At 38.3% G+C, this 27526-nt stretch overlaps 1 protein-coding gene across 1 annotated transcript in view; it reads left to right on the top strand.

The window, feature by feature from the left end:
* LOC150088213 (protocadherin Fat 4-like) overlaps window positions 1–27526 on the top strand; it is a 415241-nt gene that overhangs the window by 66721 nt on the left and 320994 nt on the right. Inside the window, exon 2 of the mRNA XM_090369387.1 lies at window positions 10134–10300. Coding sequence (XP_090225513.1) covers window positions 10225–10300 — 76 coding nt within the window. The 5' untranslated portion in view covers window positions 10134–10224. The remainder of the gene's footprint in view (window positions 1–10133; window positions 10301–27526) is intronic.

Genomic DNA, 27526 nt, shown 5'->3' with positions numbered 1-27526 from the left:
TAACACTTTACAGACGAACGGGTCATCAGCCGTAGTTTCCAGACATCTTGGCCACCCCGATCACCGGACCTCACCCCATGCGACTTCTGGTTGTGGGGTTTTTGAAGAATCAGGTGTATCGGGAAGGATGTCAAACTATGGAAGATCTGAAGGACAGCATTAGACGTCATGTGGGTGGCTATTCCAGTTGACATGTTACGTTCTGCTATAGAAAATGCTGTTCTTCGAATGGACACTGTTGTTGACCAAAATGGAGGACACATTGAACAATTGTAACGCTGTTCAAGTGATTTTTATTGCCACAGCGCCATATAGTGACAAATTTTGTAACTATTTTTTTTTTTTTTTTTCCAATAAATGGCGAGCGCATTTTTTATTGTACCTGTTGTCCGGATTCTCTTTAGTACGAGCCTTAGAACTCGCCCCAGAGCCTCTACATAGGGATACTTTAATTTTAACAACCCTGTGCTTCAGAGACTGGCACGTTTCACACAAACACTACGTGCAGGTATGAAGTCTTCAAATGCATATGAATGGAGCTGATAATACTTAGATTTTTTAGACAGGAAACAGCATTCAAGTGAAAACAACTTCCATAACAAATAAAAATAAATTATTTGCCCGGTGTTCATAATGTATGCAATGAATTATAGCCTATTGTGTTTTACATTGTTTCGCAGTTAGAAATGCGAAATTGATATGGTTATATAGAGATGTATTTTTGACCTTTGACTATTCTTTAAAGTATCCAATAAATCTTCAGGTGGAATAACCAGATTGAGTAAGTTGAAAAGCATAATTTAGCAGAACCCACTTTCCAATCATACTTGTTCTATCCGATATTCGAAAATGGGACATCGAAGAAGTGGGAAGTTGTTATGTAGAATCATGCTGCATCATGAGGTAATGTAATCATGATGATTTGTAATGGTTTAATACTCCAAGTAAAGAATAAAACTAAAGAGTATAAGAGGATTTCATTACATCGCACAGATAATATTTTGTCGTTATTAACAAACAACTCTGGATATTATAATTCGCCGATGGTACTGAATCATGGTCCTTCTCTAAAAGGTTTGCCTTTTTAATTTGCAATCTTGAAAAGAAAGCGAGCTTATAAGGTCACGTTTACGATCTCCCAGGTAACTTTTGTGTTTAAAACCAATTCAAACCAGATTTATAATACAGCGAAGACGAGGATTAGGGGACGAGGAATATCCAGACGGAATGTTTTTATTTCGACTACCATTTGTTTTAAGATGGAGTGCTCAATTTGTAAGCATCCTTTTATAATTCGTATTTCCTGTTTAGGATTCGAATTTACGAGACATTGGATGCGGAGGAGGAGTATTTTGTCTTGTGGCTATGTATTTTCAGTCTTCATCTTGAAATAAGATTGTTATCTGTTCTACTGTTCGTTAGTTCACACTCTTGTTTAGATAAAGTTTTAATATTTTATTATGGTTGTGACTGCATGTTATAGCAAAGAGAAAACCCTCATTGCTCTATGAACAGCTAAATAGGAATTAACTGGAGCCTATCATCTCACGCTAATCATTCAACACGTAAGCCGTTTGTCTCCAGTGGCCCTCATGCGCCTCTGCTGCACAGTCACAGCTTAGAATTGTCTTGGGCATCGGCTAATGGATCCTGCAGTGGCTTAACCGCATTCTAGAAAGGCGTTTACGATTTCCAGGAACGTCCTTCACATCTCTCTCTAGATGCACGCCTCGACAGTTCCTCTGATCAAAACAAACATCTTCACTCTTGCTAGGCTGCTCTCACACAGGACTGAAGTGTCAAGCATGATAGAGAAGCGATGATGCCCAATGAGTCTTAGATCGCTCAGAAGTAGTAACTTGCCTGTTCAGTCCCAATAAACAAATTAAAGTGCCTTCAACTGATGTTCCTTCGGAACACCGTAGAATTCTTTGAAAAGCTGGACATTGACTAAGAGTGAATGTAGGAAGAGAAGGCCCACCGGAACGCAGTGATTTAAGAAATATATCCCTTTGTTCCAACCCCTTTCCTGTTTGTTTCTACTTCCCGTCCCATATGCCTCTATATAGTCTTTCTATGAATCACGATCGGGAACAGCTTAGTCGAAAGAATCTAGCGTAACTCCTCTGCTCCTCTTCTGTTTAGTCCTCTAATCCTTTTTCAAGTTCCAAATGTGATGTGATCATGGTGTTGAAAACGAATTGATTTCGAAAAAAAAAAAAAAATAGGATTTATGTCTTGTAGTACTTCAAAATCCAGTGAGTTTGCTCTTCTATGTACCTTTGATACTGAAGTAAATCAGGGATAAGTTTCAGAGAATACGTATATCCTCTTACTTGGGAGCATAACTAAGAGGTTTCTAAAGTAGTATTAAGATAGTCTAAATTTAGTTAAAGGGAAAGTGATATTTCAGTTATTTACATTTAGTAGGATTGATTAATTCGTAATATACTGCTGCATTTTTTTTTTTTTTCCTTCCAAAAGTTCAATTTGCACTTTGTATTTTACACTGAATATACTTAAAACGACAAAACCGAGGTTAGATCTGTGCTTGTTCTTGCGGTTGGCAGTTCATGTTATTTTCAGAACCGAGCAGTCTTAATGTATGTTTGGCCTTGCATCATTACAGCTCATTAACAGGGTCCTTCTGACGATGTCGAATTTTGATGTTGACTTTACATTCGCTGTAAGTGCGCTCATACTCCATCTAGGTAAACACTAAAGTGTCCCATGTACGATCGGTTAAAATGGGTAGTTAAACTCTTCTAAATAATAATACAAATGAACTAAATTGAACAGTGTGTCTCTTTGTCCATGTACGTCATAAATAAGCTGCTCGTTCTATAGTCATTGCTTCTGCTGGTCATTACTGCTAAGGGTTTAGCTTAAGCGTTTTAGTTTAACTCTCCGAAAATCAAGCGTTTAAGTTTAACTCTCTGAAATCAAGATTTAAAAAAGGCACTCCTGATGAGGAAAAAGTTGCTTGAAATACATACCATAACGATAGTTCGTATGCATCATCATCTGAGACTCCCGATCTTTTTGAATCTCATGTTTTTAACTTTGCGAAAAGCTGAGTGCACGGAGTTAATTTTCCGCACCGCGGTGTCCCTTGTAACATTTGATTCCACTTGCTTAAACTTGTTGAACAGTTCATTATATGCTTCAGTTTTCTTTTGCCTATTACTGTAAGCCAGTGGTTGGTATCCCATAATGCAAGACAGCTTCGACACGTATTCGACACAGCTTCGATATCATTCGAGGAACTCCAACAAAGCTTTTCTCTTTTTTGTACCACTAGTTCCATGATTCCACTTCAGAGGCTAGAGCAGGGGTGGACAGTCTTTTGGCCACCCCTGCCATATGTTATGTGGAGCTGTATCGCTACCACCTAGGGCTGGATCCAGAAGGCTCCCATGGCAATCGAGTTTGGAAAAGAAAGTGTCGCAGACTATATTAAGAAACGGTAAAATCTGAGGCATCCCATAAAAAAACTGTAAGGTGGAGCTCTTAAAGGGGCTTAATGATCCTGTGCTCCCTTAATGATTCGCACCTAACTTTTTGCAAGTTTCGTATGCAAAGCGCTCTGAATAAAATATGAAACAAAAGATAAATTTATTAAATTAATTTAATATAGGTTAAAGAACTATATTTGTACAGAACTATTTGTACTTTATGCACTAACCCGGTGCTAACAGGCGGTAAAATAAAAACCATAGGTAGATTCCAATCATATTGAAACCAGAGTCATAATTTATGATTCGGGTTTCAACTTTTTTCGTAGCTTAATTCTGCAAACGCAGAATTAAGCTAAGCTACGAAATTAGAGAAGAAGAGTTATTCTTTGTTATGCTCGGTTTAAATCCATACGACCCTCTTGTCCTATTACCAACTCACGTAAGAATTCACTGTAGGAATTAGTCTGGAACAAGGCCAGACTAATTCCTATAGTATATTCAGTTTAATATTAAACAGTAAAATCTAATTAGAAGCAACTAAATTCGAAACTTTTGTGGAAGATATTTAGAATTTAGCTACTTACAATGAAGGTTCTTATATTTACCATTTTACTCGTTTATTTTTAAGGGAAAAAAGTACTTAAATTCATCGAGGGGATCATATTAACAAGGAAACAGGGGCAATACCAACGCACCCCACTTTCCCTTGTTAAGTTTCTTTAACATGACCGGTCAAACTGTTGAACTTTCACTTATTTACGGTAAATTTTATTTCTATTCCACCACTGATTAATTCCGACGCGGATGGAGAAATAGCGGGGAGAATTGCATTCCATGGCCAGCCGTTTATCATGCATGGTTGCTTACTTTGAGCATACCACTAATGCGTTCCTAACTCAAATTAAAAATATAATTGGACGTTAAAATTTCTAATAACTATTTCCACTGAGAAATATTTTAAATGAAGATGATAAGATTAGAACGTGAGATGCACCGCTGCGACGAAACTTGAATATAGAAAGTGAGGAATAAATTTCGGTATTAGGAGAATTCATTAATTTGGTGTGCTGTGGAGAGTGCTCAGCGAAACGTAGAGCGGTAATAGGTCTGCCGAAAATCGTTTAATGGTAGTAAAAGGTCGCTAACAAGTGAACATCTTAGTTACCAGGCAGAGTCAACCTGTTTTCTCGATACACAATGAAAAATGATTTAATTAACCACCGAATTCATTGAAAAGTAAGATGACACTGTCTTGTTTATATACTCTCTCTCTTCTCCTTCCCTTCCTCCCTCCGTCTTCCAAAAAAACATATCATTGTTTTTTTTTATACAGCTGTATGAATGCATTTGTAACTGGTGTACATAAAAAGATGAAAATAACCAGTTTTAGTATGTTTTATCTCAATCGTTCAGTTTCATCTAATACTCGCATAACAGCGTCATCTTCATGATACCCGACTTGTTTAGCTGGTTACTACTTTAGTACTGTATTTTCTGGAACAAGGTGTCCATTCCACATTCCAGTGTTCTCCTTGTATGTTATTATACCCTTGAATTCACCTCCACGCTCCCATTGGCTTCGGCATCGTTACTTTAATGTTTCTGTTTTTCTGTTTCAGCGTAAATCCGGTCAGAATCTCCCCTCTCTGTTTCTCTTTTGCTGGCTCACTTGGTCTGCAGTATCATCACATCTACGGTTTAACTCACTGAATTGTAGTAGTTGCTAACTGATCAGGCAAACGCTAAATTACAAAATCGAGAATCTTAATATCAGAAAGAACAACAAAGCTAACTGTGTAATGAATTTAGCAAATTTGTTTTTACGATTCCTTTGGCGAATACATTAAATTAAACGAAGGGTTAAATGAAACACCCAAGGTACTATTCTTCAGTTCCTACAAGGATATTTACAGCAAGAAGCCCTACTTGGTGGCATTGGAATCTCCCTTGTCGGAATTTGGAGCCCTTTTCAGTGTAGGACCCGGGTGTTACATTGTACCATTTAAATCCCACCGAGGATCGACCCTGATTTCCAATTTAAAACATTCTATCCCGTTTTCCCCACATAAATATTCAAATACACAAAAATATTGAAAATATCCTAGATATTTTGGCAAATCATAACTGAGTTAATCAATTAATCATATCGGGTGTATATTAATTCATTTATAATAAATATAAAGGCTGGGTATTTTAAACAAGGTATTTCAAGGACAGCATAGGTAAAAATAACCCTATAATTACATTAATAATAATAAATTAATAAGAAAAAATCATTGCGTGTGACACCCTGTAGAAATGAACTTCATCTGATCACGCTTATCCAATCAGATAACGTTGGTTTTTATCTAATCTTGATAAATGTTAACAAACCCATCTTGTTCACGTGATTAAATACATCAGACCTAATTAAATACAGTAGTTTTGCGAATTTTTGTTTATTTTTTTTTTCTTTCAAAATGACGTAATAGTATCTGTTGTTGTTGTTCTTTTTCTTGTTATTGGAGGTTTTGCGGCTGAACAGCAACTAAAGGCCATTGTGTGCCAATAAATGGTAAGAAATGGTGTCCGTCTTTAAGAACACGGAATCCACAAGTTGCGCATTTCGTGTTCTTCAAGGCGTTTAACAGTCACTCCACCTGATGTGTAACAGGAAATAATGGTTGACAGTGGCACCACTCACTGTGTTCTGAAGCAATTCATTATTCCTTATATATCTCAGGCACAGTTGCGTAGCTGTTTTTGTAATAGGGTTTTAGGAGCATCAGCGACTAAGGCCATATTATTCTGCGCATACTGTCTGTAAATTGAGGTTTTCTGTTTTCTGGACAAAAAAGCGCGAGTTTCCAGGAGAAAAAACTTTGCTACCCTCGCATGAGTCCGGCTAACTCAGCCACATTGTGAAAAAGGCACATAAAATTCCTCACATCATCGATGGGACTCGAACTCAGGTCTTTTCCACCCAATGTGGGGAGGATGGCGATTCTACCAACTGTGCTACTCACGAGGGCCAGTGGGGTAGTGCGGAGCTGGCCATGCGGATAGGTTGTAAGCGTTTTTAGACTTAATGGGGCATTGGACTTCGAATGAGGGCTATAGCTCTCTTCAGTCCAGGAGGAATTCTTAAAAGGATCTCTTCAATAGAGGTGTAGTTCGCAGTAGGAGAGAGTAAAGTTCCCCCTATGAATCATTCCCGAACTTCAGCCCTCACATCATGCAAATCAGCCTGTGAACCCACACTTGTACGCGCGCGTGTGCGTGTGTGTGGTGTGGACTTGTGTTTATTGTAAAGGGTAACTTCTAGAATGTCAGTTCAGTTCTTCCTCGTATTTTTGTGAAGAACAGTACCACTGTAAAATGAAAAGGGCCATATACTGTATATGAATAGTGATAGTTTGGGTTTGTGTGTGTTCTGTTATACTGGCCACTTGATTATCCAGAATCATTAGTCACCTGGAGAGATGTTCTGGGCACTCTTCTACACCACCACCACGGAAAGGTGGGTCAGTCCCAGTAGAGCCATACTGTCACAATTCGAGACTCTGACTCATTTGATGTTGCCAAAAGGTGGGCCAGATTCATCTGGGTGTGGTCCACTCCAGAGGAGGGAAAAAAATCCTTGTTCTATAAAAAAAAAAAAAAAAATAGGACACACACACTTGTACATTTTATTTATGCATGTCTACCTGTTTTTGGTGGCTACCAGACAACAGTCCATCTCTCCTCCAATAATTCTGTGATGGTATACAGAAATCTGTAAAACGAGCCTGCCTGACATGTGGTGAATAAGTGTGTGTTTGTGTTATGCATGGTCTGTAGTACTGTGTCGGTTATGTCAGGCCTCTTTGCCACCAGTGAGCAGCCATTACCTGGGCATCTGCTGCCTGGTGCCCGTCCCTGGCACGAGGTGCCGGATCTGTGTCCGCACCACTTGTACATGTGTATGTGTTCCCTTGTCTGGTGGCCCCTAGGCATATGTCTATCTCCATCTAATATCTTTGTGAAGGAATGTGTGTGTGTATGTTGTTTATGTAAGCTGCTTTGCCACCAAGAAGCAGCCAATATGTGGATAGCTGATTCCTGATGCCCGTCCATCGGCCTGTACCAGTAATCAGTGCCTATAAGCACTAAATCCCGCATCCACCAGTGGGTGTGCCATACCATTGAATACCAGAAATCCTGTACTCAGGGTGCTCAATCCTGAGTATCAGTAAAAAAAAAAAAAAACCCAAACACTTGTACAGACAAAATACACTATAGAATCTATAGTGTGTTTAGGGTCTAACGGCACCATCTCCGCGTAGTATAAATTGTCGTGCCATACAGAACGCTGTAGAAGCCAGAGATTTAAAAGTGTACGGATATTGTAGAGTGTTGTGTTGTGTACCGTTGTTCATCTAACCTTTTAGTCGTTGTGCCCCTGGTGGGTCCACCGTTGTCCACACTGTGCCCCGAAGAGGCAGGTCAGATACCCAGCAATTTTCTGTAGTACTCTGGCAGGTCCTGCCATCTAGTTTCCTGAGATTTCAGTGGCTAGGACCTAAAGAAAAAAAAAAAAAAAGGGATTGGGTTTGGCCGAAAGGAATATAGATACGTAAGTTATGTGAGTTAACATTAAAATTTTGGGTGTTGGGCTCGGTAAATTTTAACATGGGTTGGACGCTCGTAGTGAAGCTAGAGAGGGAGGGGAGGGACAGTATGGGCCAACAGAGATGACAACCTCAGGAGTCAGTGAAGCATGCCCATGCCCCACCAAAGAGAGAGAAAAGAAGGGGTGGCTTGGGAGAAGACAGGGAACCGTCTCCCCCCCCTCCCCGCCAAGGGATAGGGTGTTAAAGTAAATCGGGTAAGAGCACCTTATTCAGACCGCCGGGTGGCGTTGGCAGCGGAGCTGCATGGTCATAGTTATGTCTTGTCCTGAGGTGTCACAGGTCCCGGAACAGCTGCCATCCTGGAAAATTGGTGGAAGGAATATAATCTATAGCAGAGAAACTTTCTTGGCTGGCGGGTCAAGTTCATTTTCTAGTTATTCCGCGACGCATTCATGTTACGATTCCACCCCTTCTCGTCAACAGACTGTTGTCTAAGGAACGCACCGTCTACGTAATCAGTCGATACTACGAATTATATGGGTGAAAGGTATACGGAATGGAAGAGAAGCGGCCAGCTAAATGACCTTTAGGCGCCAATAGAATATTTCTCTCCTACAGCCTACCATATGAACGCAACAGTCGACCACAACTCCACTTAAACACGAAAGTTCACATAAGAATTGATAAAACAGATTATTGCATAATGATGTTTTGCTGACTGCTGAGCTGTAACCTGTTCACGAAGCCAAACCGTTGTTCATTATTTATTTAATGTCGTTGTTGCTGCCTTTGATTGAATTATCACCAGAATAAGAAGCCGAATTTTCCGACTGACGTACAGACTTGCAAATACCAATTGTCTCAGTTTATATTTCTCTGGCTACCTTTTCTGAATGGAGGTTGGATTTCGACTGTACATGTTTTATTATTTTCGTTGCATTTGTGTTCCTTCATAAAGTGTGTGTGTGTGTGTGTGTGTTTCCAGCATATATACTGCTTTAAATATTCTTATTGTTGCTGTAGGGGACTGGGGATGGCTTATATCATATATAGCCTGCTTCAACTGAAAGGGGAGGTTCGAACTTTTGCAGTAATTTTTGATAATACGGCATGCTCGATGTTATCCGGGAGATGCCGCAATTCTCAACGTCCTCTCGAGCAAACCTGCTCCTTTCCATAAAAACTAGGCTCTGACCTACTTTCTCCTTGGCAGTAATCTGCACGCATCTCCCAGCACTGGCACAGAGACGATGGCATTCTGAAGCAAATTTTTCATGAGCTCGTGTGGCCTTCTGCCTGCACAGCGCTGTTAGGAGTTGTGTGTACGTGGACATAAAAGTAATCTTAATCCACTAATGCCACCACTCTTCATCTGTGAGGATCAAGACGTCGCGCAACCGTGATACGGAGTTCCTACTTTCTGCTGGACCACGTACAACGAGATAATGAACAAGTGGGGCAGAACCTAGTCATCCCACGCAGCGATTGCATCGTATCGGTTAGTGGAGTAAAGCGCGAGAGGTGCCAGAGAGACGCAAGCAGAGTCGTCATAACGGTCGATGCATGACATCAGGATGCCCGCGCTGCGGACCGACTACGGTTTGTAGTAACAAGCCGAGCTACAAGACGGTGTCCTGTTGCCGAGCTGGCTGCAGTTTTCCCCCCTTCTCGCTCCCTTCCCTCCCCCGGTAGTGTCTCATGTCGCAGAGTTGTGTACGCAGTGACACCAGCGGTCGTGTACTGCTTAAAACTGATTCATACGTGCTGCAGTGAGTGTCGTCCCCCGCCTAAGTGGTCGCCCACAGCTGCTGTTACTTAACAGACGCACATGCGCTTCTGGCATCACCAATTCCAGCGCGGGACATTTCGTCCACACTCTCCCTTTCTGTTGACGACAGGAAGTTCCCTCCGCCCGCTCTCCCTTGTATTTGTAGCCATCCTATAACGGTTCCAGGCCGAGTGGTGCGACACTGGGGTTGTTGTGCAGACGTTTCTGTCCGGGTTATTATTAGCAGTGGTGTTTAATATGTGTTAAACCGAAACCGTGGATACTAAGTGAGCTAACTTCTCGCACTTCTTCCAGGCTGTCCAAGAGCAAAGCAGACAGGCAGAGATGATGATCTCCTGTAGCAGTGTGACTCTGTGGTGAAAATAAGGTTGAGTAAAAGCCAGTTATGGCGTGGAGAAGAAGAAGGGTGCTCTTTCTGTTGTGCCTCTGTGTGTGGTGTCTGTACAGGGTGGAAGGACAAGGTGAGAATTTCGTTATTATTTATATTATATATAACTGTTTTGTTTTGTTTTTTGTACGCTTCTGAGTAAGCCCTTAATGCGCGAAAGTCCCAGATGGCAGTACTGGTCACAATGAGTTTTATGTATATAAACGATCTTTTAACCCTTTATATCAGCTTTTCTCAAACTGTAGTCTGGGGATCCGTAGAGATTGTTCAGGGGGTCTGCGTATAATTCCCGGAATTTGTTATAAATATTTAAAAGTTTATAAAAATTTTAAAATAGGGAAAGAATATTGTTGAGAATTTACGGAAACAATTTCAAAGTAAAAGGGGGTCCTTATGTAATTACAGTTTGAGACCGCTGCTTTGTACGTAAATTAAAACTTATAAATTGAGAAACAAGTACGCTTTATAATTTTCAGAGTGTAATTCAAATATTTCGTTTGATTTTTTGAAACGAGAAAATCATTATTTTAATGAATGATCAAAATTAATGAAAATTATTGTTGAGATAAGATTTTATACTTTAATAAACTTTTCAATAGATTTGGTTTTGTTTATGGCTGCACTTATCAGGTAATTTATTTTATCCGACGAAGATGGATCAGCTTTAAAAACATATCGCGCATCCCTCTGATTCTGCACCATTTGAAAAGACAGGATAAAACCTTTTCCTAAATGCAGAATCTCATGAACCAAATAGAAAAGCGTTGTATTGTAACAACTGACCCAACCCGACGTACTGTAAATTGCCTCGCATGTCAATTTTGTTTTTGTTTCAAAGAATATTAAGCTTATAACTGTAGTACAAAAACCAGCACGCATCACCAAAAATCTCTCGATAAAGTCAAATGTCAAAAATAAGATTCTTGTTATGCGTTCGGTGGTTAGTTTTTTTTTAAATTTTTATTTAATCAGCAAATTCCCTTCCGGTGCTTGTTTGCTTGGCTCTTTTATTTGGAACTCTCATTTATATTACTTCGTTCAATTTTTCTGTCAAAAGAATCGAGAAATGGCAATCAGAGGAGGTTAAAAAAACAAAACGCATACGTCTTGATTTGATTTCATAAAACACCCGAATATAACAAAACGAATGAAGCACTTTTATCCTACACTGCTGTTATCCAGTCCAGCTGTTATCGTATTGCATATAATACCCTGATTTACAATGTCAGTTAGTCATCTACGCAAACTCCTCAGTTATTTAATTCCGCATTTAAAAATTGACTTATTAAATTCTAGTTAATATTATAAACTTGAATTTCCGAATGATATATGCTTTGTCTTTGTAGATGCAAAACTCGAGGCCAATATCGTGAGCAAATATGTATTCAAGAACGATTTTGATAATATATAATACTAGCGTGCTCATCGTGAAATGCTCTTGTCAATGAGGGAACAGGGGAGCGAGACGGTTCGCAGGGCAAATTATATCCAGCTTAAAATTTCTACAAGGTCAACCTCTTTAAGACTTCCCTTACAACAGACTTCAAAATAGCCACGTATATATTTTTCTAATCTTTATTTTACTTATTTGGGGCTTTGCTTAAGCCCCAAATAAGTAAAACGTTTTATAGAGATTCTTCTTAGATTTGAACATGGCTTGGTTCACTTGAAGACGAAAGGCAGTAAAGGAATACACTATATTATCAAGATGGAGGCGGAGGTTGATGACCCTCAGAAGTAACTGTTTATCGGAGCTCGTTAGTAAGTAATTATTGGTAAGGACTAACGAATCTCGCTTGTACTTGCGAACTTGGGATTTTTCTTTTATTTCACCCCTCTCTGCGTTGGTTCACAAAAAAAGTTATTCAGTTTGAATAACTCAGAAGCGTAACTTACACATTTCCTGCGATTGTTGTAGGGACAATTGCAGGTATGGTTTCGAGTTGTTGTTAGTATATTAAGTGCGTTACGTACAGATGAAATACTGAATTCTCCAGCCTGCATTTGTGGGAATTTCTGTTTACAGTTGATAGGTGGTGTGTTGATATGTTTAAATAGTTTACATTAATGATTTTGACGTTTAATACATTAATTATTGATGGCAAAGCTATTTAATTGTGGTTATCAGAGATTTATACATAGTTGAAGATTTTATATATATGCGAGTATTTTGGCATATTCAGAATATGCCAGATATTGTATGCTATATTATAATAAAGAATTTGTAGGTTCTTTAAATTCAGATCAGCTAAAAGTTGTATAAACCGCTTGCTTCACTCTAGAGTACAATGAACATAACTTTTTTTTTTCTTATGGTGACAGGTCAATATACAGCGTAGTACACTATATAGAGCAGCGATTTTCAACCTTTTTCAACTCACGGCACACTGAGCAAAGTGCTAAAATTGTCAAGGCACACCATCAGGGTTTTAAGGAGAGATTTTATCATAAAAAAAAAAAAAAACGCGTATTAAGATTGTGTTTAAAAGTTCAATAGTTAAAATTCTAATCATTTGTGTTATTTTTTAAAATAATATTGATCTGGATTTCAAAAGATTTATTTTTAAAATTTATGTTCATATTTATTATTATTCCAATTACCGAAATAAGATATTGAGAAAGATTCTATTTATAAAAAAGTATCCTAAAAATGATTAAAATATCATTTATATAAAAATATCAGTGGGAAACCTGTAATGGTTCTTGTCTGAGGTCGGATGGTTAATAAGCATACCCTCAAGTCCTCCTACAATGTTTGAAGCCGTTCTTGCTCTTCATAGCAGAAAAGTCAGCCTCACACAGATACGATGTAGAGAAAAGGAGTGCTTCAATCGCCTTCTTTGTGATAATGGGGTACTCCTGTCAGAGAAACAACCAAAATTAGGTTTCACTAAAGCACCCATCTGTTCATGGGTGCTTTAGTTTCAGTTCTCTGTCGTTTCTTACTTCCGTCAGCTCATCTTCTTCTGCAACAGTTAATTCTGCTGAATCCAACGCACTTAACACAAATGGATCTGTTACCCAGTCTAAGGAAGATACATCAAGTGACGGGAAATACTTGTCAATGTTTTTACTCAGCAGTGACAAATTTTGTAGAATTAAATCGACAAGATTTTTGTCCAGTCTGCAACTTTTTTTGTCAGCTTAAACATTTCAACTTTGTTCTCTTTTTTGATTCTAGCTCCCCAAAATGTTAATTTTTCCTTAAAAGAGTTAAATTTGGTCAGTACAAGTAAGAATATTTTCATTCTTTCCCTGCTTACTCTTGTTAAGAGTGTTCAAAGCTTGAGAAAGGTCAGCTAGGAAAGCAACTTTATTGCAACAGGTCTCATCACTAAGCAGGTCAGTCAGCTCAGACTCTTCAGATGTAAAAAAATATATATAAGCTCTTCCCTCAGTTCATAGAACCTTGAAAGTACCCGCCCTCGAGATATCCATCTCACTTCCTTGTGCAGTAGTTGTGTATGAGCAGCTTCCGTGACAGAACAGTCCCCAAGTGCAACAACTTGCATTAAAATATAGCTGTCACTTTTCTGACCATTCCAGAATTTTGGATGGCACTCAGTTTTTAAGTTAAGTGGTCCAAATGGGAATGTAAGAAGTGAACCATAATCAAACTCTTATTGCAACCCAAAATTTGAAATTTAGTGAGCCAGTTTTCAACCGTCATTTGGAAATTTGGATTTTTCTTGTTTCTTGAGTAGTTCGGAATGGCGTTTTTGAAACCAGCGTGAAATCCCACAAATATTCCTTTGTCTAACTGTCACCTCCGGGAATTAGGTGACAGTTAGACAATTCTGTAAATGTATTTGAAGCAGCCCTATTGTTATCCATTCTTCACAAACTGCATCATCATTACATTCAGTTTTATATGGAATGGAAGTAACAGCATTTTGATTCTGTTAACCAATATTTCAAGAATTTATATTTTTGAAACCAGATGAGTGATTTGTCTTTCTTTTTGTCCACAACATCCAGTGCCAACCTCAGTCTACTGCTTCATTGACACAAAGCAAATTCCAGCATATGTTAACGATATGTATTGTACTGCTGTTACTACAACGAATCCAATGACCAAGCAGCATGCACAGAACTTTCAGACCCACACATAGTCCAGTTAAACGGAACCTCTTTAAAAGAAGTTAAAAGATTTTCAAATTTTTCTTAGTAGTGAAAATAAGTAGGAAGAGAAGTACAATGCATATCGTTATGAGGTGACTACCTTTGATGCTTGTCCAGGAGGAAGAATCAATAACCGACACTTATATTCACTTTATTGATGCTCTGTTCTTAAAACTGCATATTAGATTAGCGATGTTTACTGCTGTATACTAGTAAACCCTCTTGGATAAAAATATGGAAACCTTTCTGTCATGGTTTCTATACTAAGAAAAGGACGTATCTGCAGGAAGTCAGTCCTTGTTAGAGATCTATTAGAGCAGTGGACTCTTAGTTGGTAAGTAGTTTATTGCTATTCTTCATTTAAAGTTAATATGGGTCCATGTTGTTGTTGCTTCCTTAATCGACTGACAAATCGATAATTCGGATAAATAATTAAAAAGTAAATGCCATTAGTGAATAAGAAATTCAAACAGTGAAATGGCTAGCTAAGTACTTCGCATTTGACATTTCCCCGCAAGATACGATTTAATTTTTGTTGATGAATATTTGTATTTACAATTAAATATTTTTTTTCCACTTGCTAATTAAGCACGGAAATCCAACACAATTATTACAAGACACTGAGACATTCATATTACATGTTATGATAATATTTTTAAATGCTGAGGAAGATGCATCATAAGAAAGCAATAGAGAAAAATCGAATATTTCCAGGAACGTATATGTTTAAAGTTGTGAAACTATATTTTATACACGTTAATTTTAAGCTTATTGATGGGGGGGGGGGTGCTTTGTGCTTCCTACATGGCCGCTGGTTGCCCGATATGAGCAGTGGGTGGAATGTGTCTGATTCAAATTTATATTTCCAGCGGTATTATTCGCATTCTTCGCTTTGTTGATTGACTTCACCTTCCATCTAGAGAGTATTGACACTTGTATATAATTGGGAGAATGCTGCTAATACTTGTGTAAATGAATTATGTAGACAAAGGAAAACGCCAAATATTCTTTCGGCGATATAGCCAATTTACAAAAATATTTTCAGAGATGCTCGATACTTCCGCGCTGTGGTAGTATGGGAATAGGGTCTATACGTAGCATATTTAATTCCTTGAAAGTATGCGATGGCTACTTATCTTGCACGTAGTCATCTGTAGTAAGAATTCATTGCCCCTCACCTTCATGCGTGGAAGTGGTGTGCCGCTTCTCCAGCAGTCTGACAAGGAGGAAATTAATTACAGCAAATTACAGAAGGCCCAGTGTGCTGACTGTTAGAGCACTGAACTGACCATGCGCTTAGTTTGGGCACTTGTCAGATTTGTCCTTGCCAATTAATGCAAGGTGAATCCACTCGGGGTAGTTGGATTTGCTAAGCCACGTGTAGCGAAGGGTGTCGTTCTTTCGACAGATTTGAATTGACTGAGGAAACGGCAGAGTTCTTTGCTATTAACCTCATATGCCAGCAGTGTCTTATGGTAATTATATCTTAGGTATGCGCTCCTAAAGAGCAGCCAGAAATGACAGAAGCCAAACATGAGCGCAACAATTTTGTGCTTGCAGAGTCAATTACTTTTAGCTGGGTAGAAGGTCAATGACGTTGAATTTATTGCATTTTAAAATAACAACGCATAAGATTACTCCGTGAGATGAATTAACAAAACTTGAGTGCATTTAACAGCATTTTGTATTAAAAAAAAAAAATTTTTTCCGGTCTCTTCCGGATTTAGCACTTAAGACTACTTGTTAATGTCGGCACTTTTCATTTTCCTCCTCCTTATAAGTGTTTAGAGTAGGTTTATTTTATTAACCTTACATGCCTTAAGTATGAAACTGAATCGAATATGCAAAACACATTTTTTCTTGCTTCATTACACCATATTTAGTGGACAGAAAAGTTTAGTTTGCAAGAATGAACCTGGAACCTTCTCAGAACATGAGTGCACACCATCCCAAGTTTAAAATTTAAAAAAAATGAATTCTGTCTTGAATTATTCATTCTAAACGTATTGGAAGATCCAACATAACAACAAGAGCACTCATCCTATTTGAAACATAAAACACTACTGGCGGATGCGTATGTTTGCCTATTCTTTAACTATTTCCTTCTGTAATTCCCTGAAAATTAAATTTTCCATATTGCAGCGGTCTTTGAAGACTTCGAAAGGGGAAAGTTTTAACCGTGCGATTTTATCGGTCCCTTTTATATCCAGTAACTTGCTGGTTTCTGCACAAGATCTTTTCTTTCTTATCTTCTCCCTCCAACACACACACAGTAACCTGGAAATCAGGTCATCGGTCTCTGTTCAGCAGACTTCTCAGACAAACATCTTGGGAACAGCAAGAGGTTCAGCCTTGGACCTGTCTTCTCTGGCCGGTCATTCGCGAAGCAGCTGGTCACGTGCATTATCAATGATTACTTTTACCACTCGACCACGGCGACACAGTTAGCATAAGTGGGAGTTCTCTCGCCGCTTTTATGAGAAGCCCATCATTCTTACTTAAGTAGCGTGATTATCAACGTTTTATTTGGAGAACTAAATCTTTCTCTTACCCTCTTCCACTGTTATAAGCGCCCCCTTGAAGCCTCACGATAGTATACTATTTTTGGCTAAGTAAGCTTAGTATTATCATCACAAAACGAGTTCTTTTTGGCCAAAATTTTTCTAAGAAAATCCTGACGTAGAAATCACTGTTTAATTCAAGATTTTTCTTCTAATTTTAAAATAATGTATTACAGTTAATAAAGGTCCTCTTTGAAAGCACAACTAGCCTTCGCTGAGTAAACAAAAAAATCCCTCGTGAAATTCTATGCATTTTATTTCATATACATTAAAGAAGTTTTTCTTCTAAAAGTGTTTTTCTTGCGTTATTTTTATTTTTACATTTTTTTATTATTTGTATAATACTCGTTGAATACCACTAATGATTACTTACATACGCCATGAAATTTGCAATTGGCTGGGTAACGTACGTGCACGCAAATGTTGCGAGATCAAACCCGCTTCCACAAAAATAAAGCAGCCATTGATAACTGCGATGCTAGTATATGGCTGTCAAAAATAATTACGATGCAGCTGACACTTCTCCAGCCTCCTTTGGACTCTATCGTAGTACATTTCTTTTCTTTCTTTCTTTTTTTTTTAATCCATACGATTAAAACTTTTTTTTCTAATAAAAAATGATAGTCCTTGAGTTCGGCTAACTTGTCTTAATTAAATAAGACTTCAGAAATTTCCCCGATCATTGAGAGGAATTGAATCCAGGCTCTTCCAAGCGAGTTGTAAGTGGAGATGTAACCTACCAACTAAGCTGCCATAGAGGAGGAAAAAGCGTGGTTTACAAATATCCGCTATAACCAAGAAAGAGATAGTCTAATCTCATTCTAGGATATAGTGGATTTTTAGTGAAATTACCAGGTCCGTAACCTCAGGGGGCCGAGACGGATGATTTGAATTGGTTGCTAAAGAGCACAGGAATTTCTGAATCTCGCGGAAGACCCAGAATTCGTAGTTCTGCTACTGATACAACAGCATTATTGTGCACGAAGATTGACTAGTGATTTTCAGACAAGCTGTGTTTGAAAATATTGATGGGATCATTCTAAAAGAACATTTATCCCTATCCCGAATTTATGCGCATACAGTCCCAACTTGCGAATGGTGGTATTCAAAGTTCAGATACAGTCCTGACCGTACCCCACGTAACTGCTTCCTGTTTTCTAAAGCGAAGAGGAAACTTGGTGGGAACTAAGTGAAGTCGCTAGAGAGATAGCTGTTAATGCCATTGAGCCGTTTTTAAAGATATCCAGTTTTTTTACTCGCTGTTGATGCTTTCCTATTTGTCTTGTTTTATTTCTTCCACTTGCTATTCTGAAAGGCTATTTCGTACTTATCAGTTTCCAACCATTTAGTCAGACAATCTGCGTCCACGTTGTCAAATCCAAGGAGTAATATAATCAGCAGAGGCCGCAGTAGCCGAGTGGTCAGGCGCGCGGGTGCATAAGTACACGTACCTTGAGTGACCCGGGTTCAAGCCCGTGACTGCTGAATACGGTGCTGTTTCTTGTATGCTCTCTACCTTGTGAACTCCTCTGACCGTGTGGTCGTCCCGGAGTATAAACAGAAAATTAATTTTTTTTTTCACGTCTTTAGTATGCAAACACAAGTCTTATTTTTCTATATACGAAAAGATATTCATCATGTGATATGACAAGTGTGACTGATTTCTTGCAATCCCATTACAAGAAACCTAATATATACGACACTGTAATTTGAGTATAAAAATGCCATGGACATCTTATCTTTGAGAAGGGTCCTTTGAAGGCAAGTCGAGTAGTTCTGTTTCATTGGCTCTATCAAAACACTCTTGATCTATGGGCTGAATACCAAGAAAAACGTGACATTTGGAGGAAAATGTTTAGCGCAGATGAGGCCACTATATGATACGCTGGTGTGCAAAATTTAAGGACCAGTCAGGTTTTCACCTGTAGCTTCTCATAGGAGTGGCCTGGATATGGGAAAAGCATACCAAAGGAACCTCGTGAGGTACAGAAATGATGAGGTAAACAACACCGACACAACAACGGAAACAAAGCGGTACAGAGGGATTTTATTCAAAAATGGCAACATAGCACTGGATGACATGATACAGATGCATCACTGCCAAAGATGGAACAAAAGGAAGAGGTGGTCCTAGTAGGATATATGGCCACCCCTAATGTCGATGCAGGCTTTGCACCGCCTGTCCATACTTAGAACAGTGTTGTTGATAAGTTCTTGCGGTAACATCGTCCATTCCTCTGTCAGCGCCATCTTCAGCTGGTGAACATTTTCTGGTGGGTGTGGACGTGCCGCTAGGCGTCTCTCCAGAGCGTCCCATATGTATTTGATTGGATTTAGATAGTGGGAAAACGGGCAGGCCAATCCATACGAACAGTCCTCGCTTTCCAAAAGCATATCAACAGCTGCAGTGCGATGGCGTGTGGCGATATCATCCATAAACACGAACTCTGGGCCAATGGCACCTCGGAACAGACGCACATGGGGAAGGATTACCTCAGTACAGTAGCGTGCACCGGTTACAGTACCGCCTTCCAGTATCTGGAGTTGTGTACCTCCATCCAAGATAACGCCTCCCCGGCGTGTCGAGGTGTTCTCTCCATCCAAGAGAACACCTCGACCGCCATATCGATCCCTTTCAGTGATGTTTGCGGGACGATACCGAGGGCCAACCTCTCGTCAGATTAGCTGACGTCCAGAATCGCTGCTGAGACTGAATCTACTGTCATCAGTAAAGAGTACGTTAAGTAAAGATTTTGTGGTTGCAACCTTTAGAAATAGTATTGGTCCTTAAGTTTTGCACACCAGTGTATTATAATGCTGTACAAGCAGCTGCGTTATCTAAAAGGTTTTGTTGTTGGTTTCCCTGCCTTAATTTTCAAGAAAAATTGAATATCAGGAAATAATTTATTGCGGAACCAATATCTGCTATCTGACTATTTTGCAATCCATCTGTAGTCTATTCATGTGCTTCTCTCTGGCTGTAATCATGAACAAGAAAACTATTTATCGATCGCAATCAGCTTTGGCTTTTGATTTGCAGCCGAGTTCTTCAGCACACGACTATAATACTCCTTAGATTATAGTGGATCTTTAACCTTTTCTAAGCTACCACTACCTTTTTAATAACAAATATTTTCGTGGACAAACTACATTTTTTACGTTTTATTTTTCATTGGCAAAAGTTGTCACAAACTGACATGAAAATTTAGAGAGAATAAAATGAAAGTCGCTTAATGAGAATAAATGAAAATACCTGTGAAAGAACAGAAGAAGGACTCGGCGGTCCCATCTTTTCAAGAGGAAGCAACAAGGCACTCCAGCGGCGAAAGACGAATTTAGTGTTTTTCGACAACCCCTCAACCCAGGAGAGTCCGAGTTGAGTGGTTGTATCTTCGACATTACCAACTAGTAACGTCGTGGATAGTCCTGACCAGCCGTGTGGTGAGGCATCGGGAATAGAGTTCCTTCTGTTTTTTCCCAAGTATTTTCATTACTTAGGTATTTTGCCAGTGAAGAATAAGACGTATCGTCTTAGTAGCGTTAAGGAGTTTTTTCACTTTTTATTGAAAAATTTTCTTCCAGTCATTCTACTTTTTCAGTTTGGAAATCCTGATCCTGCAAAAAGTCTTGCTGGTTTTTAGCATTTCCCCGTCATTATTTACTGTATAAATGAACTTAATTTTACTGCTTTAAGATGGTTAATTCACATTTTCTGTCTTGTCGATGTCGACAAGAATGTTGTTAGCATCATTTATTTTGCGCTTCTAAGTCTTCTGCAAATCCTTTTTTTTAATAATTTTTAAATTAAAAATTATAATGCATGTTTAAAAATCAATGATAAAAAATTAACGCAACATTTACAGATCCACTGGGGCCTTTCTGCAGGATCAGAAGGTTCTGTGGAACATACATTGAAAACAGCTACTTTAAGCACTTCCGAATCTATTTCTTAATTCATATAAAATATCGATATATTTTAAAAACCTTTACCCCAGACTTTTTTTTATGAGTTATCTCCTCCACTTTCATTAAGAGAGAGAGAGAGAGAGAGAGAGAGAGAGAGAGAGAGAGAGAGAGAGGCAAACAGAACAAAGATCGTAAAATTACTCTTTCTCTCTCGTTAAAAATTTCATGGAACTCAGTTTGAAAACATTATTTTTAATGACCGCGTTTAACCTTCTCACATCCTTTGAATATTTCTGTCGATTTTGATCGAAATATCTTCATGAAAATAGTAAAGTAGAAATTATTTTTGCAATTAAAGAAGTTTTCTCTTATCTAGAATTGTTTTATTTTGTAGTGTACATGAGAGAGAGAGAGAGAGAGAGAGAGAGAGAGAGAGAGAGAGAGAGATGGGGAGTTCGTTTACTACTTTTACCAACCGCTATTTCAAAGTTGCGTGTACATTATTACTGAAAACGGGGTGAAACGTGATGCATGTAAATAATTCTGGTCACGTTTTTAAATCTCTTCAATAGAAGCCCACCCACACACCACATCTTAAATAGGAAAAAATATATGTATCACAGGTATAAAAGTATATGCAGGAGTGCAATTTTCATTTAAATTTATCCTTAAATAAATCACACTTTGTGGAAACCTTTGCGAAATTGTCCATAGTGATGCATACGTACAAATTTAGCGGTTGTACATCAATATATATGAAAACGAGATGTTTTTTGCTGGAGATTAAGTTCAATCGTTAATTTTGAGCTACGTTTTACCTTTCTTGGTCATTCGCATAGAATTGGATATCATCGATTGATTACGCATTGTTTTAGGTCTTGTATCTTGCACAATCACTGCTCCTTTGTCAGTTGCCTTTCTGAAATACATAATTTCGTTGAGTAGTATTTATCGCGAGAAGATTGAAAGAGTCGAACAAAATGTAAGACCAGATTTAAGATTGTTTTTGTAAGATTATGCCCCAACTTTCCTTAATGTTCTTCATTTGTCAATCATTATGTAAATTCGATTTATATGTTATTGCCAGAGCCTCGTAGATTAAAATATATTTACCCTCCTGCCTAACAGCTATTTATTAGGGAGTTTTGGTGAATATATTTTAATAACGATATTCGGGAATATAGTTTGTTTCGAAACAGTGAACGGTCCTTAACTTTACCAGCACTCTGATTAATGACATTTACTTTTCACTTTGATCGTTGTGTGTAGCATGGACAAATTAGACACATTTAAATGCTTTATGAAGTTCAGTCACATTTTTATGAAATGGCTATTTTTGCCTAGCACTTTCCCGTGCACGTCTCATTCTCTCCTCATTCCTCGTGTTATGCAGTGTGCCTCCCACTATCCTTTGCAAATTTAGCGTGCCATGGCTTAAAGTGATATGCCGCTGAACACTGCTAATAAACGAGTCTGGATGTCAAACCTGTCTCTCCAGAATGCGATGCTTACCCATCCCCTTCGTTTGCTTGTGGGGCGAAAGCCGATTACAAGTTTCAGAGAAGTGTTCGTTCTTGAAACAATCTTGTGAGGAATTTCTTACTTTGAAGATATGCTGTTTAAGCTGCCGTTACATTTCTGTCACTTCGCGGTTCGTTTTCCTTTTTTTTTTTTAATTCACTTTAATATTAATTACTATTCCTTTTCCGTCGAGTGTATAGAAGTGAAAATGGGTAATGATGGTAGGACAATGACACGAAACAAAGTAAACAGAAGTGGGAAAAACAGGTCTTTCTCTAGTGGAATCCTTGGGTATTCTATTTTTATAGCAACAGCATGACCGGGTCATTGTAATAATTTTAAACAATAGAGCTAATAAGCGGAAATCCAGGACATGGTCGAAATATTTTAGGATGTCAGCTTTTCATGATTGCAGAACATTTTAAGCAGAACGGCTCGAGATTAACAAGAAGCCAAACCTCTTTATTAACAGCCGAGATAGTTTTTTTTTTTTTTTTTAATTTTAAGTCTCTTGGTTGCTAAACAAGGAAATTCAGAGAATTGATAAATGCTTAATTAAATGTACAAGTTCTGCTCTTAGTTGAAGGAAGCCTCGCACACCTTCATCGCTTAATACGCTAGTAAATGATTCCAAGAATGCACCAAAGGAGGGAACCTTAAAGTGGGGAAACTTCAAGTGAGGGCTTGACTATAAGCAACCAACGAATAGTGCACAGGTCATGTCTGAGTTGATGACGTCTAGTATCCTCTAAGAGTCTTAGCGAACGAACGACCTATTCGAGAGACTTGTCAAGCGCGTCACGTGAACTGGTTCAATGAAAAGACTTATGCTGAACGAGAGAAGTCGGGTGACCTTCAACACAAACGATAGCTTTGTACTAGGCGATGATACCCTAGTGATCTGTGGCGAGCAGGAGAGTCCGTTCGAGGATTACTGAAAATTATGAAATTGGCCTTTTCCCCTCGATCTCTTCACAATGCATTCAGTGTATTTGAAAGTTTTAATAACTGTGTCATTTTATAGAAAACGTGTATGCCAAGTTCATTGACTTGCATGGAATAGAGTGTACGTTTTTTCTCTAACTGCTGAACAGTACCTGTTCCTGTTCACCTTCTTTATGCATGGCAAAGGTTATTTCCGTAATAAATTTTAGCATTTTGGTTAAAACAATTCTACTTAAAACACGGGTAGCACTCACTCTCGGATTGAGGTTAATAACCTACATGTAGAATAGGAAAGTTTAACAGTAATTGAACCAATGATAATTTTGCACGTTTCTGAATGTGATCATTAAAGAACACAGGATGCGAATTAACTCACACCAGCTCAAAGATTAATAAGATTTACAAGTTTTAAAGTACATTAAGGATAAAATATATATATACTTCAACATGAAGTTAAACTAGCTATAAAACCAGCCTAACAACCGCACTGAAAATTCGAAAAACGTTTTCCCGAAACGAAGACGGAAATATATAGTGTCGTGAGATATATATAGTGCCAAGGATACCCCAAAACTATATTAAGGAACACGATTAGAGTAAAACACGTGGCATTTAAATAAAACTTCAGTTTTAAGTTATTACATCCGCTTAATTCCAAGCAAATATTTTCTCAGAATATTGGAGGAACAATAAATCTTGGACTCCCAGTACTTAGGTATTTTTTTTTTTTTTTGCTATAGGTACTTCATTTTTTTTTTCATTCATTTATTAATTACACACAATATGCAGTCCCAAGATTATGTACATAAAAGTATATACATGATTTATATACAATATATATTTACATATAATTAAATGCTCTGTACATATCATTAAACACTCGTGTGTGTTCTTTAATCAGGGCAGCTCCCAGGCATAAGCCCAACTCTACCTTGAGAACTTGTGAATATGTAATCTTTACAAAGCAGGTCTGGAAAAGTATGTTGAATTACCTGGGTCTGATTTTACTGTAGCGCAATTCGCGCATGAAATCCAGAGCACACTGGAGGTAGTTCAATATCAGTGAGTGCCAGCAATCCCGCACCCAGGATTTCCCATACCAGGGAGCCAGCAGGAAAATAAATAAATAAATAAATAAATACACTAATAATCAATAGTCTTCATGGCACAACTATAAACTTCAAAAATCACGGTTCGACTGAATATCTCCTCATTTGCTGTTCCACAGTCACTGGAACCTCAAAACCCAATAAAGATACTGTCCAGAAAATGTCCAACTATCCGCCATGGAAAATAGAACCATTACAGCACCAGACCCGACGCAATGAATCAGGTTCAGCACCCCAGAATCCAAAATGAAGTATTCATGATCGCAGCACAAAAGACAACTAACCAGAGCACCAGACCCAACACCAGGAATCAGGTCCAGCACTCCAGCTGCTAGCCAGAGGTAGAAACCAATATTTCAACGCAATGTTCTCCAAAATCACAGAACCGACGCAAGGAATCAGGTCCAACAAGAAACTCCATGAAGACAATCCAGCCACCAAGTTTGCCCCTCAAAGAACAGTTCTTCTTGCAAAAACAACAGCTGAAAACTCCTGAAATGAATTAAAACAGTCACGATTTGCAATAATTAGATGTACTTATCACACGATAAGCCAGGAATATGTGCATCAAAGTCTGCCTTTGGTCTTCATACTCCCGACATAAAAAAAAAAAAATTACATGCATCCAAGTCTCCTGTTCGCCACATGTACTGGAAGGATCTGTCTCCAATCCTCTTTCATATAATTTGGCCCTAAGTGAGCCATGTTCTGTTAACAAAAAAGAAGTATACATAGAAGCCGCAAACCAAGATGCCACGGTTTTTGACTGCTATAAGTACTGGGAATTTTATAGAGATTGTAAATTTGCTGCACTATTTTTAATCACGATTTTTATATAAACGCAAGCATCGGGATATGTGACTCGCCAATCTAAGAACGCAAAACACTTTTGCAAATCTAAATATTCCACAGAACGCTAATACTTCTAAAAAAAAGTTAATTAACAATAAATTAAAAACTGCAGGACACATTAAATAAAAAAATCAATGATAAAAATTAACGGAATATCTGCAGAACTTCTAAAATCATTTTTCAGAACTACAGGATTTTATTTAAAACCACTGCTCTAGACAGTTCTAAATCTTGGGTATTTCTTAATCCGTGTTCGGCTATCCCAGAAACCTTTATTCCAGACTTTTTCCTTACGTTATTAGCACCTATTTTTAAAAATAATAAAGATGGGAACATGACCTCACTTTCATAAAAAAAAAACTCTTGGAACTCCAACAAGCTCCCACGGAATCAAATTGTAAAAACCTGTGTTCTACAAGTATTTTAATTTACATTATTTTGTATGTTACAATGAAAAAATACAGGCACTTTTTTTCCCCTTTTTACATCAATAATAGTTTTTGAGATTTTTATCTGACTTCGTTAACAAAATATAGTACTCGAATGACATCTGTTAAACTTACAATATGATTTAGATAATATTCATTTAAGAACTTTTAATTATACTTGGAAATTAAAACCTTCAGATTTTCGATCATGTGCATTTAAATGACCGTTTATTTTTTTTTTGACAAATTAACAACTTTTTTTTTTTAAATTAAGATACAGAAACATATGTTTTCGATTAGGGAGAAAAAAAGAAATTCATACTGGCGTAATGAATATTACTTGTGACTAACATAAAAACTGTTGATGATATGAAGGTAACATCGATGACGTTACCTTCCTTATTCATTATGTTCAAATTTCCTTCAATATACTTGTTTTCCGGATATATGAATCGGGAATCCTTCGGATTTAATTACTGAAGTGCTGCCAGCATTTTTCTGGCCTTGAATTTGACAGCTTAGCCTTGGCTGTGTTAAAATATTATTCAAGAGAGGTGCGGCTACACCACTTGCACTCAGACACTGGCAACGACTTTACTGAATTGTAAAGAGGGGTGTATGCCTGTTTAAAGTACGTATTTATAGGAAAGGGTTAATAGCCATCGCAAAGTGATGAAGGATGGAACGTTTCTCCACAAAAATGCAAATGTTCTAAAGCAGGCGATTGCAATGGCCAGCAGATGCTTCCAGAATTCTTTGGCAATTCGTTCCAAATACTATGATGACTAGTTTATACGAGTAGTATTTTCCCGATTTGTATGAGAAAACGAATTAATGAACCGTGTCATTTTTACCAACACAATTCTTCGGGTTGTGCAGCCAAATTAATCCCTCCCCCCAAAAAAAGACATCAGAAGTTCGGTTATTTAAATCTCAAAAACATATGGCAAGATGCAATCTATCTTAGCACGCAGACGTGTGCGTGGGTAATCCAGCTACCACCGAGTTCGCTTCGCTGTGTAGGTCATGTAAGCCCTCCCTGCAGACCAAGCTACCGTCAGGTAAAATATCTCGCCTGTTTCGATACGGAGATATTCATTTGTAAACGCACTGCTGACCCATGTGTCGTAACCGAGCCACGTACGGAAACTGCGGGAAACAGAATAAAGTTTGTTCATCAGCAGGACCTCTGGGAACGTTGGTCGTTACGTGATGCGCACGAGTTTCATCCGCAAAATACTCTTGCTCTATTTCGGTGCAAAATTGGAAAAGAGTAGTAGTTTTAGGGACGTGATGTTCTTCCTGACATTTGCAAACCGAAAAACAAAAAGAAAAAAAAAAAAAGACCATGAGGCATTCCATGGTTTAAATTATGATGACGCGGGTGTACTAAAGGAAGCGATGGAGAGGTGCTTTGGATAAACTATTAGGCAGAAGTATCGCATCAGCAAATCCTTAAATTTGGACATAGTTTAGCTTGAACTGCTCTAGCATTCCAACTGTTTGCAGCTACCCGAATTTCTCAGTTCATTACAATGGATTTTTTTGAACACTGCACTGCCTTGTATTAACCATTTCGTGGGACAGCCACGGTCACTGGATGGCCGACCACGAGAGTTAATTGCGAATTTCATGCTCGTTCAAGTACGTGGTGCCGAAGGCGGGCAGAAAATTATCAGTTACAGAGAGCAAGTGTATATGATTTAGGAACAGCATTCAGCAGCACTTAAGAGTTTCGAATGGTTACGTTGTAAGGGAGGAGAATAGCCCAGTGGGCCGCCAGAGGGAGAATATTAGTACTCGCCCGTAAATAACCTCTATTCATTACTGGTGGTTGGATACATGCCTATAATGG

Source organism: Mastigoproctus giganteus, chromosome 3 (genome assembly GCF_048544385.1).
Source record: "Mastigoproctus giganteus isolate SK-2022 chromosome 3, ASM4854438v1, whole genome shotgun sequence".
NCBI lineage: Eukaryota > Metazoa > Arthropoda > Arachnida > Uropygi > Thelyphonidae > Mastigoproctus > Mastigoproctus giganteus.
This window is presented reverse-complemented; position numbering and strand designations above follow the sequence as displayed.